Source organism: Globicephala melas, chromosome 13, assembly GCF_963455315.2.
Source record: "Globicephala melas chromosome 13, mGloMel1.2, whole genome shotgun sequence".
NCBI classification, from domain to species: Eukaryota; Metazoa; Chordata; class Mammalia; order Artiodactyla; family Delphinidae; genus Globicephala; species Globicephala melas.
The window spans coordinates 59512981-59527876 of NC_083326.1; the positions used below are offsets into that span (position 1 = coordinate 59512981).

At 43.7% G+C, this 14896-nt stretch overlaps 1 protein-coding gene across 11 annotated transcripts in view; it reads left to right on the top strand.

Annotated features, from left to right (window-relative positions):
* The window catches only part of MTCL1 (microtubule crosslinking factor 1), a 123274-nt gene that overhangs the window by 91994 nt on the left and 16384 nt on the right, over positions 1–14896 (top strand). For all 11 annotated transcript variants that reach the window (XR_009566506.1, XR_009566508.1, XR_009566507.1 and 8 more), the window contains one exon: positions 9962–10129. Coding sequence is in view for 8 of the 11 variants with exons in the window: in XM_060311014.1 (XP_060166997.1) it covers positions 9962–10129 (168 nt within the window). In the remaining 3 variants the exon portion in view is untranslated. The remainder of the gene's footprint in view (positions 1–9961; positions 10130–14896) is intronic.

Genomic DNA, 14896 nt, shown 5'->3' on the forward strand with positions numbered 1-14896 from the left:
CAGTCATGGAAAATCTTCCCCGTGAGATGGAAAATTATGGAAAGTCACTCAGCTGGAACCTCCTGTTCAGTGTATTTTAACAGCCTCTCTCTTTGCTGCCGCCTCCTCCCAACATTCACTTCTCAGCTCTTCTGCTTGGAATGGACCAGTGAGTCTCCACTTTGCATGGTGCGGGGTAGGGGCAGAGGCTGTGGATGGGCTAACAGGGCGGCTTCCAGATGGCAGATTCAGATCTGCCGTTACTGGACCCGTCTGCCCATGGCAGTCAAGTGCACGCGGACGGCCAGCCGTCCGTCCGAGGACACAAGATTAATGAGCTCCACCGCAACGACAGCTGGCTCGCCCGGAGTGCACGTTCCCGGGGAGGAGGTTTGTCTGCCCTGCTGCAGAGTGGGTACCAGCCAGGCAGCCCGGATGCAAGAGCCGAGCATGTGTCTCAAGGGAGGTGCCCCGCAGAGCTGCACCTTCTCAGAAACTCCCAAGAGAGCCTCCCAAGGTGATAAGCAGAGTGGGAAACGTGGCCTGACTTCTTTCCCAAGGATAACTTAGCAAGTAACAGAATTTCCCAGGCCTCGCTTGGTGTCATACTGAACATTCTTACAGTTAAACACAGTGGATGGCAACATTTATCATGTCAAATGAGGGGGAAAAAAATTACATGTACCGAGTTGACCTTGGAAATAGTTGATAAAAAACCACCAGGTTGGAAAATGTTTGGCTCTGTGAACATTCCCCACTGACTGATGGTGCGGCAGGGACCCGACCCTCCTGGGAGCAGTGAGCACTTCCAGCTTGCCCAGCCTTCGAGGAAGGGCCCAGGCTGGGGGTGAGCTCCAAGACGCCCGCCACTGCATTAAGCTTCTGAGGCCAGAACTGCTATGGCTGTGTATGCATTTTATACTTATTAGTAAGTCCTGAAATCAGGTTTTTAAACACAGGATGGTTAATAGGGCCAGAAGTATGACCTTGGGGCTCCAATAGCCAATCTTCCCAGAATTGGATTAATTAAAAGAGAAGTTACTTTTTCATTCAAGGCTGTGACCTAATACTCTTTTTTCTTTTTTTTTTTTTTACATCTTTACTGGAGTATAATTGCTTTATAATGGTGTGTTAGTTTCTTCTTTATAACAAAGTGAATCAGTTATCCATATACATATGTGTCCATGTCTCTTCCCTCTTGTGTCTCCCTCCCTCCCACCCACCCTATCCCACCCCTCTAGGTGGTCACAAAGCACCAAGCTGATCTCCCTGTGCTATGTGGCTGCTTCCCATTAACTATCTATTTTACGTTTGGTAGTGTATATATGTCCATGCCACTCTCTCACTTCGTCCCAGCTTACCCTTCCCCCTCCCTGTGTCCTCTAGTATGTCAGCGTCTTTATTCCTGTCTTGCCCCTAGGTTCCTCATGACCATTTTCTTTTAGATTCCACATATATGTGTAAGCATACGGTACTTGTTTTTCTCTTTCTGACTTACTTCACTCTGTATGACAGACTTTAGGTCCATCCACCTCACCACAAATAACTCAATTTCGTTTTTTTATGGCTGAGTAATATCCCATTGTATATATGTGCCACATCTTCTTTATCCATTCATCTGTCGATGGACACTTAAGTTGCTTCCATGTCCTGGCTATTGTAAACAGAGCTGCAATGAACATTGTGGTACATGACTCTTTTTGAATTACGGTTTTCTCAGGGTATATGCCCAGTAGTGAGATTGCTGGGTCGTATGGTAGTTCCGTTTTTAGTTTTTTAAGGAACCTCTGTACTGTTCTCCATAGTGGCTGTATCAATTTACATTCCCACCAACAGTGCAAGAGGGTTCCCTTTTCTCCACACCCTCTCCACCGTTTATTATTTGTAGATTTTTTGATGATGGCCATTCTGACCGCTGTGAGGTGATACCGCATGGTAGTTTTGATTTGCATTTCTCTAATGATTAGTGATGTTGAGCGTCCTTTCACGTGTTTGTTGGTAGTCTGTATATCTTTGGAGAAATGTCTGTTTAGGTCTTCTGCCCATTTTTGGATTGGGTTGTTTGCTTCTTTGATATTGAGCTGCATGAGCTGCTTGTAAATTTTGGAGATTAATCCTTTGTCAGTTGCTTCATTTGCAAATATTTTATACCATTCTGGGGGTTGTCTTTTCGTCTTGCTTATGGTTTCCTTTGCTGTGCAAAAGCTTTTAAGTGTCATTAGGTCCCATTTGTTTTTGTTTTTATTTCCATTTCTCTAGGAGGTGGGTCAAAAAGGATCTTGCTGTGATTTATGTCCTAGAGTGTTCTGCCTATGTTTTCCTCTAAGAGTTTTATAGTGTCTGGCCTTACATTTAGGTCTTTAATCCATTTTGAGTTTATTTTTGTGTATGGTGTTAGGGAGTGTTCTAATTTCATTCTTTTACATGCAGCTGTCCAGTTTTCCCAGCACCACTTATTGAAGAGGCTGTCTTTTCTCCACTGTACATTCCTGCCTCCTTTATCAAAAATAAGGTGACCATATGTGCGTGGGTTTATCTCTGGGCTTTCTATCCTGTTCCACTGATCTATCTTTCTGTTTTTGTGCCAGTACCATACTGTCTTGATTACTGTAGCTTTGGAGTATAGTCTGAAGTCGGGAGGCTGATTCCTCCAGCTCTGTTTTTTTTTCGTTCTCAAGATTGCTTTGGCTATTTGGGGTCTTTGTGTTTCCATACAAATTGTGAAATTTTTTGTTCCAGTTCTGTGAATAATGCCATTGGTAGTTTGATACGGATTGCACTGAATCTGTAGATTGCTTTGGGTAGTATAGTCATGGTATATCTTTCCATCTGTTTGTATCATCTTTAATTTCTTTCATCAGTGTCTTATAGTTTTCTGCATACAGGTCTTTTGTCTCCTTAGGTAGGTTTATTCCTAGGTATTTTATTGCTTTTGTTGCAGTGGTAAATGGGAGTGTTTCCTTAATTTCTCTTTCAGGTTTTTCATCATTAGTGTATAGTAATGCAAGAGATTTCTATGCATTAATTTTGTATCATTCACTGATTAGCTCTATTAGTTTTCTGGTAGATTCTTTAGGATTCTCTATGTATCGTATCATGTCATCTGCAAACAGTGACAGCTTTACTTCTTCTTTTCCAATTTGGATTCCTTTTATTTCTTTTTCTTCTCTGATTGCTGTGGCTAAAACTTCCAAAACTATGTTGAATAATAGTGGTGAGAGTGGACAACCTTGTCTTGTTCCTGATCTTAGAGGAAATAGTTTCAGTTTTTCACCATTGAGAACAACGTTGGCTGTGGGTTTGTCATATATGGCCTTCATTATGTTGAGGTAAGTTCCCTCTATGCCTACTTTCTGGAGAGTTTTTATCATAAATCGGTGTTGAATTTTTGTCAAAAGCTTTTTCTGCATCTATTGAGATGATCATATGGTTTTTCTCCTTCAGTTTGTTAATATGGTGTATCCCATTGATTGATTTGTGTATCCCTGCATTCCTGGGATAAACCCCACTTGATCATGGTGTATGATCCTTTTAATGTGCTGTTGGATTCTGTTTGCTAGTATTTTGTTGAGGATTTTTGTATCTATGTTCATCAGTGATATTGGCCTGTAGTTTCCTTTCTTTGTGACATCTTTGTCTTGTTTTGGTATCAGGGTGATGGTGGCCTCGTAGAATGAGTTTGGGAGCGTTCCTTCCTCTGCTATATTTTGGAAGAGTTTGAGAAGGACAGGTGTTATCTCTTCTCTAAATGTCTGATAGAATTCGCCTGTGAAGCCATCTGGTCCTGGGCTTTCGTTTGTTGGAAGAGTTTTAATCACAGTCTCAATTTCAGGGCTTGTGATTGGTCTGTTCATATTTTCTATTTCTTCCTGGTTCAGTCTCAGAAGGTTGTGCTTTTCCAATGATTTGTCCATTTCTTCCAGATTATCCATTTTATTGGCATAGAGTTGCTTGTAGTAACCTCTCATGATCCTTTGTATTTCTGCCCTGTCAGTTGTTACTTCTCCTTTTTCATTTCTAATTCTATTGATTTGAGTCTTCTCCCTTTTTTTCTTGATGAGTCTGGCTAATGGTTTATCAATTCTGTTTATCTTCTCAAAGAACGAGCTTTTGCTTTTATTGATGTTTGCTGTTGTTTCCTTCATTTCTTTTTCATTTATTTCTGATCTGATAAAGCATCTAAGTGTAAATGTGAAGAACCTAAACTTCAGAGCATGATCTAATGCAATTATGTTTCATGTTCAAGTCTTCCTTCAACTGCCCCTGGTCACTGAGGAGGCTGACCAGGGATCCAGCCTGAGGACCGGGTAGAATCTGCTCCCCTGGACCTTTGCCAGTGACTCAGGACCCATTTTCAGTATAGGGCCTTTGGGGGCTGCCCTAGGTCAAAGCCAGCCTTTCCCCTGTAGACAGAATGCCTTTGGCTCCAGGACTTCCTGGACTTGGACTCACCTGGTGCCCAGCATCCCACTTGCTGGCAGCCCACCCTTTCTGCTCTGCCCAAGATGCAAAAACTTCCGGAAAGAGCACTTCTGCACATCAGACCTGTGATCTGCCCTGATTTAATTTTTGAAATAAGCAAGTGCTCCACTGGAGCCTAGGTAGCTTTTATCTTTCATTTGTGTATGCTGCACCAGATTCATTCTTCAGACTCTTCAACATTATAACCTTGCCTAGGAGACATGCAACTCTGTATGAAAGGAACCAGACCAGAGCTTAAGGTTAGGAAACACTTTATTCTTGCTGTGTATTCTGTTTGTTTGTTTCTATTACTGTGAAAATAGTATGTGCAGGACGTGGAGGGTCACAGTACCAAAGGGTACCCAAGGAAATACTCTCTTGGCCCCAGTCCCACTTCGCAGAGCTAACTGTGGCCGGCAGTTTGCGACATATCTTTCAGAGAGTGGCAGGAGATCTAAATACGCTAAGAAGCTTGCTAAGAAGCTCATTGTTCCCATCTGGCCACTTGACTTTCATCAGACCTGCCCTTGTTTCTTTGAAGTCTTCGGCGACAGCTCTGGGTTTGTACGTTATTCAACCTACATCTATTTGTTCTCTCACACACCCACCTTTATTCCCCAGAGGCTCTTGGTGAAAATGATGGTGACCTGCAGGCACGGAGCCTGCATGGCCCAGACCACCTGGTGTATCCTCAGCCAGTGAACACAGGAGTTCTGTCCATAGATGAGTCCATCATCTCTGCAAACTTCCATCATAGATTATATTTTCACGGCCAGTCTTCAATGACTGGTTCTCTTTTATCTGTGGGGGGATAAGGGTTTTAGAAAAGAATCTTAATCTGAATGTAACAATGAAGGTAGGAATGACAAATGGCTTATCTGTTAAAATGTTGCTGGATGTGTAACTGTATCCTTTCTGGCTAATCTCAGTAGAGGACTTGTCTTGGGGCTCCTGCTGGTGGAAGAGTTACTTTTATTTTGAACCTGCAGGAGGCCCCTCTCTTTATATGTATCAAGTAGGAACTATGCATGCCTGTGTTGGGGGTCGGGGCAGCCACCACAGCATTCCAGAACTCTCTGCCCAAGTGAGTAGGAGGTGGAGGCCAGCACCTCTATTTTGTGACTGGCTTTTTGCGTGTCAGCCCATAGCAGCAGGTCAGTACCTCTGTTCCAACTTTAGATTAAACCCATCTCCAAATTAATGGCTCTGATGCAGGCAAAGTAGTTGATGGCAGTTTAGCTCTTTCACAGAATTAGATGATGCACATCTTAGAAATCTTAGGCAAAAGTGATTCTCTAAAGTAGCTAGTATTGCCTCACCAATTGGTATGCTATCTTTCTATAAATTTCTTTTTCACTTTCTATTAATATTTTCTTATGTCCTATAATTGGGTAGCAGTCCTATTGGCTGAAGCCCAACCTTGAACCTGTTATAAGCTTAAAACGTTACAGCACAGTCAAGCTCCTGATGCCAACTTTGGGATTCTTTTAAGCCTTCCCCAAGAGAGAGGAGCTTGGAAGGGCTGAAATGCCCTTAGAATGAGGAAAAGGAAATACTGGAACCATTTTATCCTGTTTCTTTGCAAGAAAACCAACCAGGTGATCTTAAGGAGATCAAAAGGTTGGTCTTTTTAATTGACCACACTTACCAGATATATAAGTTAAAAGGTCGCAGAGCCTTGACCCTGGTACAGAAGGTTCAGAAAGCTCTGTATCCGAGACTTTCACCTGAAAACCTCGAAATGGACCAGAGTCTTGATTCCATTCTCGACTTGATTTGGGTCTTTTTACCAAAAACATAGCCCAGCAAAGGGCCACCACTGAGAGAAAAAGTGAGTGGAGTAGCTTCTAGGAATTCTTCCAGGATGGCTCACTATTATTTCTCCTGATGTGGGGGGATGGAATTTGCTTCACAGAGATTAGGCATCTTAAAAAAAAAAGCCCGGGTAGGGTATGATGCCAGAACTCACCTCTGTTGGTGGGCTTGTCTGGCGTCAGGTGGCACAGGCCTGGATTGCACTCGAGCTCCACACTTCCTCACGGCCAGACAGGTCTCCAGTCACTGTGGTTCCTCCCCTGTAACGCAGGCACGTGACAGTGTGCACTCAGGATAGATGTGAGATGCAAGCAAGGTTCTGTAGGTGAATGACTAACACACCCTGGCCCATTAGAAACCATTAGCATTAGTTACCATCATTGGGTTTTTGTGTGTGTAACAGGATGTGGAAGGATCATGCCCATCTATGGCTCATTCCCTTGGACGTCAGCCCTTGCCATTGTTCTCCAGTGGCAGAGCTAGGCTGGCTGCTTGCCAGGCCACACTGCTGCTCCCGGGTGACTATGGGAACAGGTACCAAATATCATCAATTCTCTGGGCTCTTGTTCCCTTTGGCCACCCTCACCCCGAAGCAATTTTGAGCTCATTCCATGATGATTAAATATAATATTGGTATAACAGGACATTATGTTGATTACTGTGACCCAAATGTGCATCAAAACATTAAGGCTTAATATTATTTAATCTGATATCTGCTAATGCCAAAAAGTACTTACTTCCAGAGGAAGCAAATTTTCAATCTGCAAAAGGACTGTCATGTGAACCCTGCTTTCAAGGAGCACAAAGTTCTGGTCCTCATGTTGTCACGGCTGTTTGTTATATGCCTAAGAAGCCCACAGCTGACCACATACAGGACTTGGGCTTCACAGGGAGTTATTGATAACATATAAGAATTTATTATGTGGTTTTCTGCTTTTTCTAAAGTGAAAATGAGTGATCCACTCCAAAGAGTGGATCAAAATTATTAGTTATTTTATGCTTAAAACTGTTTGACTTGAAAAAAGTAATGATTTTTTTTTAAATTTAAAATCCACAGATGAAGAAATCAAATCTATCATAAACCATATCTAATTTTTCAGCAAACAAATTCTGTACTTAGGGAGATGTGTATTTGTGAAAAGATTGTTGCAACACGTCTTGTCACTCACTTGCACTTCTATCATTTTTAAATACTTTTGGTGTAGAGTTGAAAGGAACTTCTGCATTTATTATCGATACAATTTCACACATTTTATGAGCATCTCGTTGAGAATAGAGGTAATTTACTTATATTCAGATGGTTGGAAAGAACATGTAGGATTTTTAGAATGTTCTCTCTCTGCTGAGTTTTGCAAATGTTAACTGAATTGTCCTCTTAGTGCCTTTCATCTCAGAGCTAAAAGTGAAAATTGCTGTTCAAGGTGAGAAAAATCAAGGAGCAATAAATGCTAACAAACAAACCATTCCACTCAACCAAAAGTCTACTGTATCTAATATTAAAACTCTTCAGATAAACTATGGAGAAAACTATGGTGTTTTCAGTGACAAATCTCATGTTAAGGAATTTCTCTCTCTAATTCAACTTTATTTAAATCCACACATATATGGGAAGTATCTCAAATTCTTCCCAAATGCAGTTAGCCATTTTTGTATACGTACATGTATGTTTCGTGCACTGACTAGATGGTTTTAGAAGCACAGCTGGCTCTCGAGCTGATGGAGGACAGAAGGCTGATGGGCATGCAGATCCAGGCTGGAGGTCCACTCCTCGCTGCCCCGGCACTGGAGGTTTACCATGTAGCGGATTCTCTGTCTTCCCATATTACAGACAACCTGCCTCCAGCAGGACTGAGAGAGCTTTTATTTCTCCTGCCTCATAAACATACCAAACAGGATTGCTCTGAGACCGGTCTGGGAGCTTGAGATAGGCTTTTAGTGTTTTCTGATGGGAAGAGATGGGCTCGTGTGGCTTTTATCATCCAGGTACCATAACTGATTCAGTGTGTATTAATTCATTTGACTAAACCTTTCTGGAAAAATGCCCATGCTGAAGCATACTAAGATAGCAATCACAGTTTTGAAATGTGTGTTCAAAGGGCTGGACAGGTTTTAGAAAATATAAAATCATTTAAGTTAGGTATAAGTAGATTAGTAATAAAAAACCATTCTTCATTTATCAGACCTGTTCGCATGCTTCCCATGAGCTAAGCACTGTCTCCTCCCACAACTTACAGATCTGGGGGACAGGGGAGAAACAGGATAAACAAGTAGGTGCAGTGGTTCTTCCTGCCATTAGTGAGCAGAAAAGAGAGGGGTAGTGATTCTCTCCCGGGGACCACGAGGAAGCCTTCACGAACAAGTTAACCGTTTACCTTTGGCTTTTTTTTATTTTAACATCTTTATTGGAGTATAATTGCTTTACAGTGGTGTGTTAGTTTCTGCTTTATAGCAAAGTGAATCAGCTATACATATGCATATATCCCCATATCTCCTCCCTCTTGCGTCTCCCTCCCACCCTCCCCCATCCCACCCCACTAGGTGGTCACAAAGCACCGAGCTGATCTCCCTGTGCTATGTGGCTGCTTCCCACTAGCTATCTATTTTACGTTTGGTAGTGTATATATGTCCATGCCACTCTCTCACTTCGTCCCAGCTTACCCTTCCTCCTCCCTGTGTCCTCAAGTCCATTCTCTACATCTGCATCTTTATTCCTGTCCTATCCCTAGGTTCTTCATAACAAAATTTTTTTTTAGATTCCACATATATATGTTAGCATACGGTATTTGTTTTTCTCTTTCTGACTTACTTCACTGTGTATGACAGACTCTGGGTCCATCCACCTCACTACAAATAACTCAATTTCGTTTCTTTTTATGGCTGAGTAATATTCCATTGTATATATGTGCCACATCTTCTTTATCCATCCGTTGATGGACACTTAGGTTGCTTCCATGTCCTGGCTATTGTAAACAGAGCTGCAATGAACATTGTGGTACATGACCCTTTTTGAATCATGGTTTTCTCAGGGTATATGCGCAGTAGTGGGATTGCTGGGTCATATGGTAGTTCTATTTTTAGTTTTTTAAGGAACCGCCATACTGTTCTCCATAGTGGCTGTATCAATTTACATTCCCACCAACAGTGCAAGAGGGTTCCCTTTTCTCCACACACTCTACCTTTGGCTTTAATTGTTAAACCTCAAAAGTCACCCCCACCCCATGACTATGCTTGTCATATATTGTAATATACGACTTCTTAGTAACATAACTGCAAGTCTGAGTATGACCACCTATGTTGATGAGAGACACGAGCCCTTTATTAATTCCCTTCTGGTTCAACAGCTGGCACTCAAATGACAGCATACATACGTGAGTGTAGGTATCTCGTTATTTCTGCTCCTCAACCAGAGCCGGGACATCTGAAGTCAAGCAGAGTGTCCTGGCAGCCCTGGCTTGGCTCCCCCTGGCCTCCCACAGCTTCCTCCCGTCTCTGATCCAGGTTCCTGTGGCGCTAGCATCCTAATGCAATGAGCCCTTGGCAGCGTCAGCCCCAGAGCCTGCAGGCGACCAGGGAACCCGGCTCTGCCACTAACTGTGCAGATTCCCTCCCACCCACCTTGGAAACAGTCCGGCCCCAGTGCCCTTTTGCTTGCCAGGCTCCTGTCCTCGCCCTTGTGAGATGGCAGAGCCGCCCGGTGTCCCCGCAGGTGGCAGAGAACCAGCCGCTGTTCTGCGCGCTCAAGGCGCTGCTGGAGGAGCTGCGCGTGGAGCTGCGGGAGGACGAACGTGCACGGCGGCGGCTGCAACAACAATATGCCGGCGATAAGGCCTCCTGGGACGTGGAATGGGCCGCGCTCACATGCCGCCTGGAGCAGGTACGGCGCCAGGGCTCCGCTCCGACCGCGGGGAGGGTCCGGATCCCAGGGCCCTGCCAGGGAAAGAAGGTGCGAGGAGAAAGCCAGGAGCAGCTGCCTCTGCCACCCCAGAAAGTCCCCGCCTTCCCACAGTGCTGTCTTTTCCCTACTATTACCTCTCCCAGATCTAGAACACTGCCCCAACCCAGCAGCATTTCAAAAGTAGCGTTTATTTTCCCATTCTGTGTAGAACAAGGTTGTCTCTTTTTATTATTATTAAATTTATTTAAAAGCAAAAAGCGTTCACCCATTCCCTGCCTTCTTCCCCTGGCAACCCCCAATCTGTTCCACGCACCTCTGAGCTTGGCTTCATTTATAATATTTATAGAGTCCACATATACCAGAAATCATACAGTATTTATCTTTGTCTGACTTATTTCATTTAGCATAATGCCTTTGGGGGTCCATCCATGTTGCTGCAAATGGCATTATTTCATTCTTTTTCATGGTTGAGTAGTATTCCATTATACAAATGTACCACATCTTCTTTATCTATTCATCTGTCGATGAACACTTACGTTATGCATTATTTCTCGGCTATTGTAAATAGTGCTGCTATGAACATGGGGTATATCTTTTTGCATTAGTGTTTTCGTTTTCTTCAGGTAACAAGATACATGAAAACATGTTCTACGTTATTAATCATCAGGGAAATGCAAATCAAAATCACAATGAGCTGTCACCTCACACCTGCTGGAATGGTTATCAGGAAAACTAGAAATATCAAGTGTTGGTGAAGAGGTGGGGAGAAGGGAGCAAGGCTGTCTTTAGTGCCACTGAAGCATGGCCAGGGTGAAAAACGTGACCAGAGTGCACTGACAATTCAGACAGGGGCAAAGAAAAAGCAGATTGTGGTTTAGTTACCTCTGAAAAAAGGAAACGAATGCTTTCCGTTAGATTTCTCCCAATACCAGAAAAAGCTTGTAGACCTACCTCCCACTACAGCCCTGGAAGTCTGATCAATTTCGGTGTCCTTATTTACATGGAAGGAGCCCGAGGCCCAGAGGAAGCGTGTCGTCTCAGATCACAGAGCCTTTAGTGCAACTGGAGCTGAGAGCAGGTTACTGCCTCCACCGCCCACAAGAGAGCAGAGCCTCTCGGAGATTTGAGACCCCAGCCCTGGTCGTTCAGATCGGGCTGAGCCAGGAACGCTGTTTTCTAAGTGCTTTCTCCCTGGAAGTCTTTGAAAGCGGTGTCACTTCCCATGTAGGGTCTGCTCGCTCAGATTGCTTCTCCAGGTTTCTTCCAGCCCCTTGATCACGATAAGGGAGGAAAGGTCTGCACGTCTTTGATAATCTATTTTCTAGGCCCTGTTCTGAGGCAAACCATAAAGTAATCAAAACTTTATATGAATTGGCTCAGTCATGAAAGAAAAAACTTGTCTGGAAAGAAGACATCTCCTAAATGGCCTTGATAAAAGATTAAAGGGCCTGTCCTGTCAAAAGAAGACAGCTCCCGTGGTACCCACAAGTTCACGGGCACTGCTGCCTGGTCCAAGGAAGCAGAAGTGTCCGGCTCACATCCCTGGGGGGAGCACAGGCATAGCCTCCTCTGCAGGCGAAGCAGCAAAGCACAGCTGGACCAAAGCACCAGGCCAGGCTGGGCAAGGGGTGCAGCTGCTAACCCAGTTATGACTCCTGCCTACTGCTGGGTAGGAGGTTCTTACTAGATTTTCTGTTTATCTTAGTTCACAGCCTGAAGAGCTGGCAGTGGATAAGAAATGAGTAAGGACGTTCTGATGAGCTGCCTTTAAACTTACTTAAAACTATGTTTATAGTGGAAAAATCTAAATATTTTCAGAGATGTAAGTGTAGCTAAAAAGAGGAGGCATAATCTTTGATGTGAGCCAGTTTCTCAAACATTTGGAGCCTGGGGAATGATGGATGTGGGCTGATGCTAGTTCACTCATCTTTATCCTTTTCTACTTAAATGCAAAACAGTCGAATTCTACCGAGAGTGAAGTGTTTTCTCTCAGTGGAGGCCATCTTGTGTCAGTTCCCAAACCTGCGATTCTTTCAACTGACTGCTAGGTCAGACCTTGCTCTAACTGCCAGGATCCCCCAACAAATAAGACAGATCTTGAAAGGGTTCTCAGTGCAGTGGGAGACCAGACAAGGGCCACGGTTAGTACTAGTGTGGCAAGTGCCCCGCCAGGCCTGTACACAGGCTCTCAGGGATGGGGGGGCATGCAGGGCACACACCTCGGCTTGAGGGTTCAGGGAAGGGTTGTCTGTGAAAGCCCTGCTTAGAATGAATCTCGGAGGATGAACAGGAGTGGGCATATGGAAAAGGAGAGAAACAGTCTTTTGGACAAAAAAGGGACATCATGAAGAAAGGAGCATGGCACACCGGAGGAGCTGCACCTTGTCACATACGAGTGGAAAGCAGAATAGCCGAAGAACTGAAACATTAATCCTGATTTTATCACGCGAGTAAAGCATTTTGACTTGCGTTTTTAAGAAGTAATTCCGGTATCGAGGTAGAGAATGGATTAGAAACCATTAGAATTGAATGGATTAACATGGGTCCACGGGTAGACTTCGGGGATCTGCTGAACTAGAATAGGCAAAAGGATACATCTTTATGTTCATGAATCTTTCACTAAAATTTATCACATTCACCAACAACAGTACACCCCCAATTCCCTCCTCCTGTCCTCTGTGCTGTTGTCAGTTTACTTCTACACATTCTGTAAAGACAAAATACAATGCAACTATTTTTACTTCAGACACTCAGCAGTATTCTAAAGCAGTTAAAAACAGGAGGAAATGATTATATTTGCATTTATTTAGGTCATTTCCAGTGTTCATTTTTTGTGCAGGTCAAAGTGTTTGTTGATATCATATTCCTTGTGCCTGAAAATTTCCTCTATCATTTCTTGAAATGTAAGCCTGCTTTAAAGTTTTCATTTGTTGTAAAAGCATTTTTCTTCCATCATTTTTGAAAGATGCTGTTGCTAAGTATAGAATTCTGTTGAGGTTGACATTTTCCCCCTCCAGCCCTTTCAAGATGTCACTCCATTTTCCCCCGACTTACATACTTTCCAAGGACAGGTCTGCTGTCATTCTCGTCTGCGCACCTCCATTTGTGGTTTATTTTTTTCCTCTGTCTGCCTCCAAGGTTTCCTCTTTGGTTTTCAGCAGTTTGCATGTGATGTCTAGATGGGAGTTCTTTTGCTTGTTAGTTTTTGGTCTTTAATCTCCTGGGTGTTATTATAGACTGCCATGTTACATCACTCTCCCATCACCAGGTTCCGCATGGGGGCTAAGGATGTAGGGACAGACACGTGCCTGCCTGCAAGGAGTTGTACAGCAGGACAAGCAAGAGATGTGGTGACTCACAGTTGGGAAGGGAGAGTAAGAAGCAGACTCTGGGAAGCTGGGTGGATTCACTGCTTCACCTTCTGTGTGACTCTGTCAGATTTTTTTTTTTAACGTCTTTATTGGAGTATAATTGCTTTACGATGTTGTTTCTGCTGTACAACAAAGTGAATCAGCTATATGTATACGTGTATCCCCATATCCCCTCCCTCTTGCGTCTCCCTCCCACCCCTCTAGATGGTCAGAAAGCACTGAGCTGAAGATCCCTGCAGCTGCTTCCCACTAGCTAGCTATTTTGCATTTGGTAGTGTATATATGTCAATGCTACTCTCTCACTTCATCCCAGCTTACCCTTCCCCCTCCCTCTGTCCTCAAGTCCATTGTCTGCATCTGCATCTTTATTCCTGTCCTGCCTCTATGTTCATCAGAACCACTTTTTTTTTTTTAAAGATTCCATATATATGTGTTAGCATACGGTATTTGTTTTTCTCTTTCTGACTTACTTCACTCTGTATATATGACAAACTCTGGGTCCATCCACCTCACTACAAATAGTTCAATTTCGTTTCTTTTTATGGCTAATATTCCATTGTATATATGTGCCACATCTTCATTCATCTGTCGATGGACACTTAGGTTGCTTCCATGTCCTGGCTATTGTAAATAGTGCTGCAATGAACATTGTGGTACATGCTTTTTGGGGGGGGGAGGAGGTACGCGGGCCTCTCACTGTTGTGGCCTCTCGCGTTGCGGAGCACAGGCTCCAGACGCGCAGGCTCAGTGGCCATGGCTCACGGGCCCAGCCGCTCCGCTGCGCATGGGATCCTCCCGGACCGGGGCACGAACCCGTGTCCCCTGCATCGGCAGGCGGACTCCCAACCACTGCGCCACCAGGGAAGCCCCCACGCCTCTTTTTAAATTATGGTTTTCTCAGGGTATATGCTCAGTAGTGGGATTGCTGGGTCATATTGTAGGTCTAATTTTAGTTTCTTAAGGAACCTGCATACTGTTCTCCACAGTGGCTGTATCAATTTACACTCCCACCAACAGTATAAGAGGGTTCCCTTTTCTCCACACCCATTCCAGCATTTACTGTTTGTAGATTTTTTGATGATGGCCATTCTGACTGGTGTGAGGTGATATCTCATTGTAGTTTTGATTTGCATTTCTCTAATGATTAGTGATGTTGAGCATCCTTTCACGTGTTTGTTGGCAATCTGTATATCTTCTTTGGAGAAATGTCTATTTAGGTCTTCTGCCCATTTTGGGACTGGGTTGTTTGTTTTTTTGATATTGAGCTGCATTAGCTGCTTGTATATTTTGGAGATTAATCCTTTGTCAGTTGCTCTGTTTACACATTTTCTCCCATGTCAGATGTTTTTAATTATGACTTTAAAGATGAAGAGTG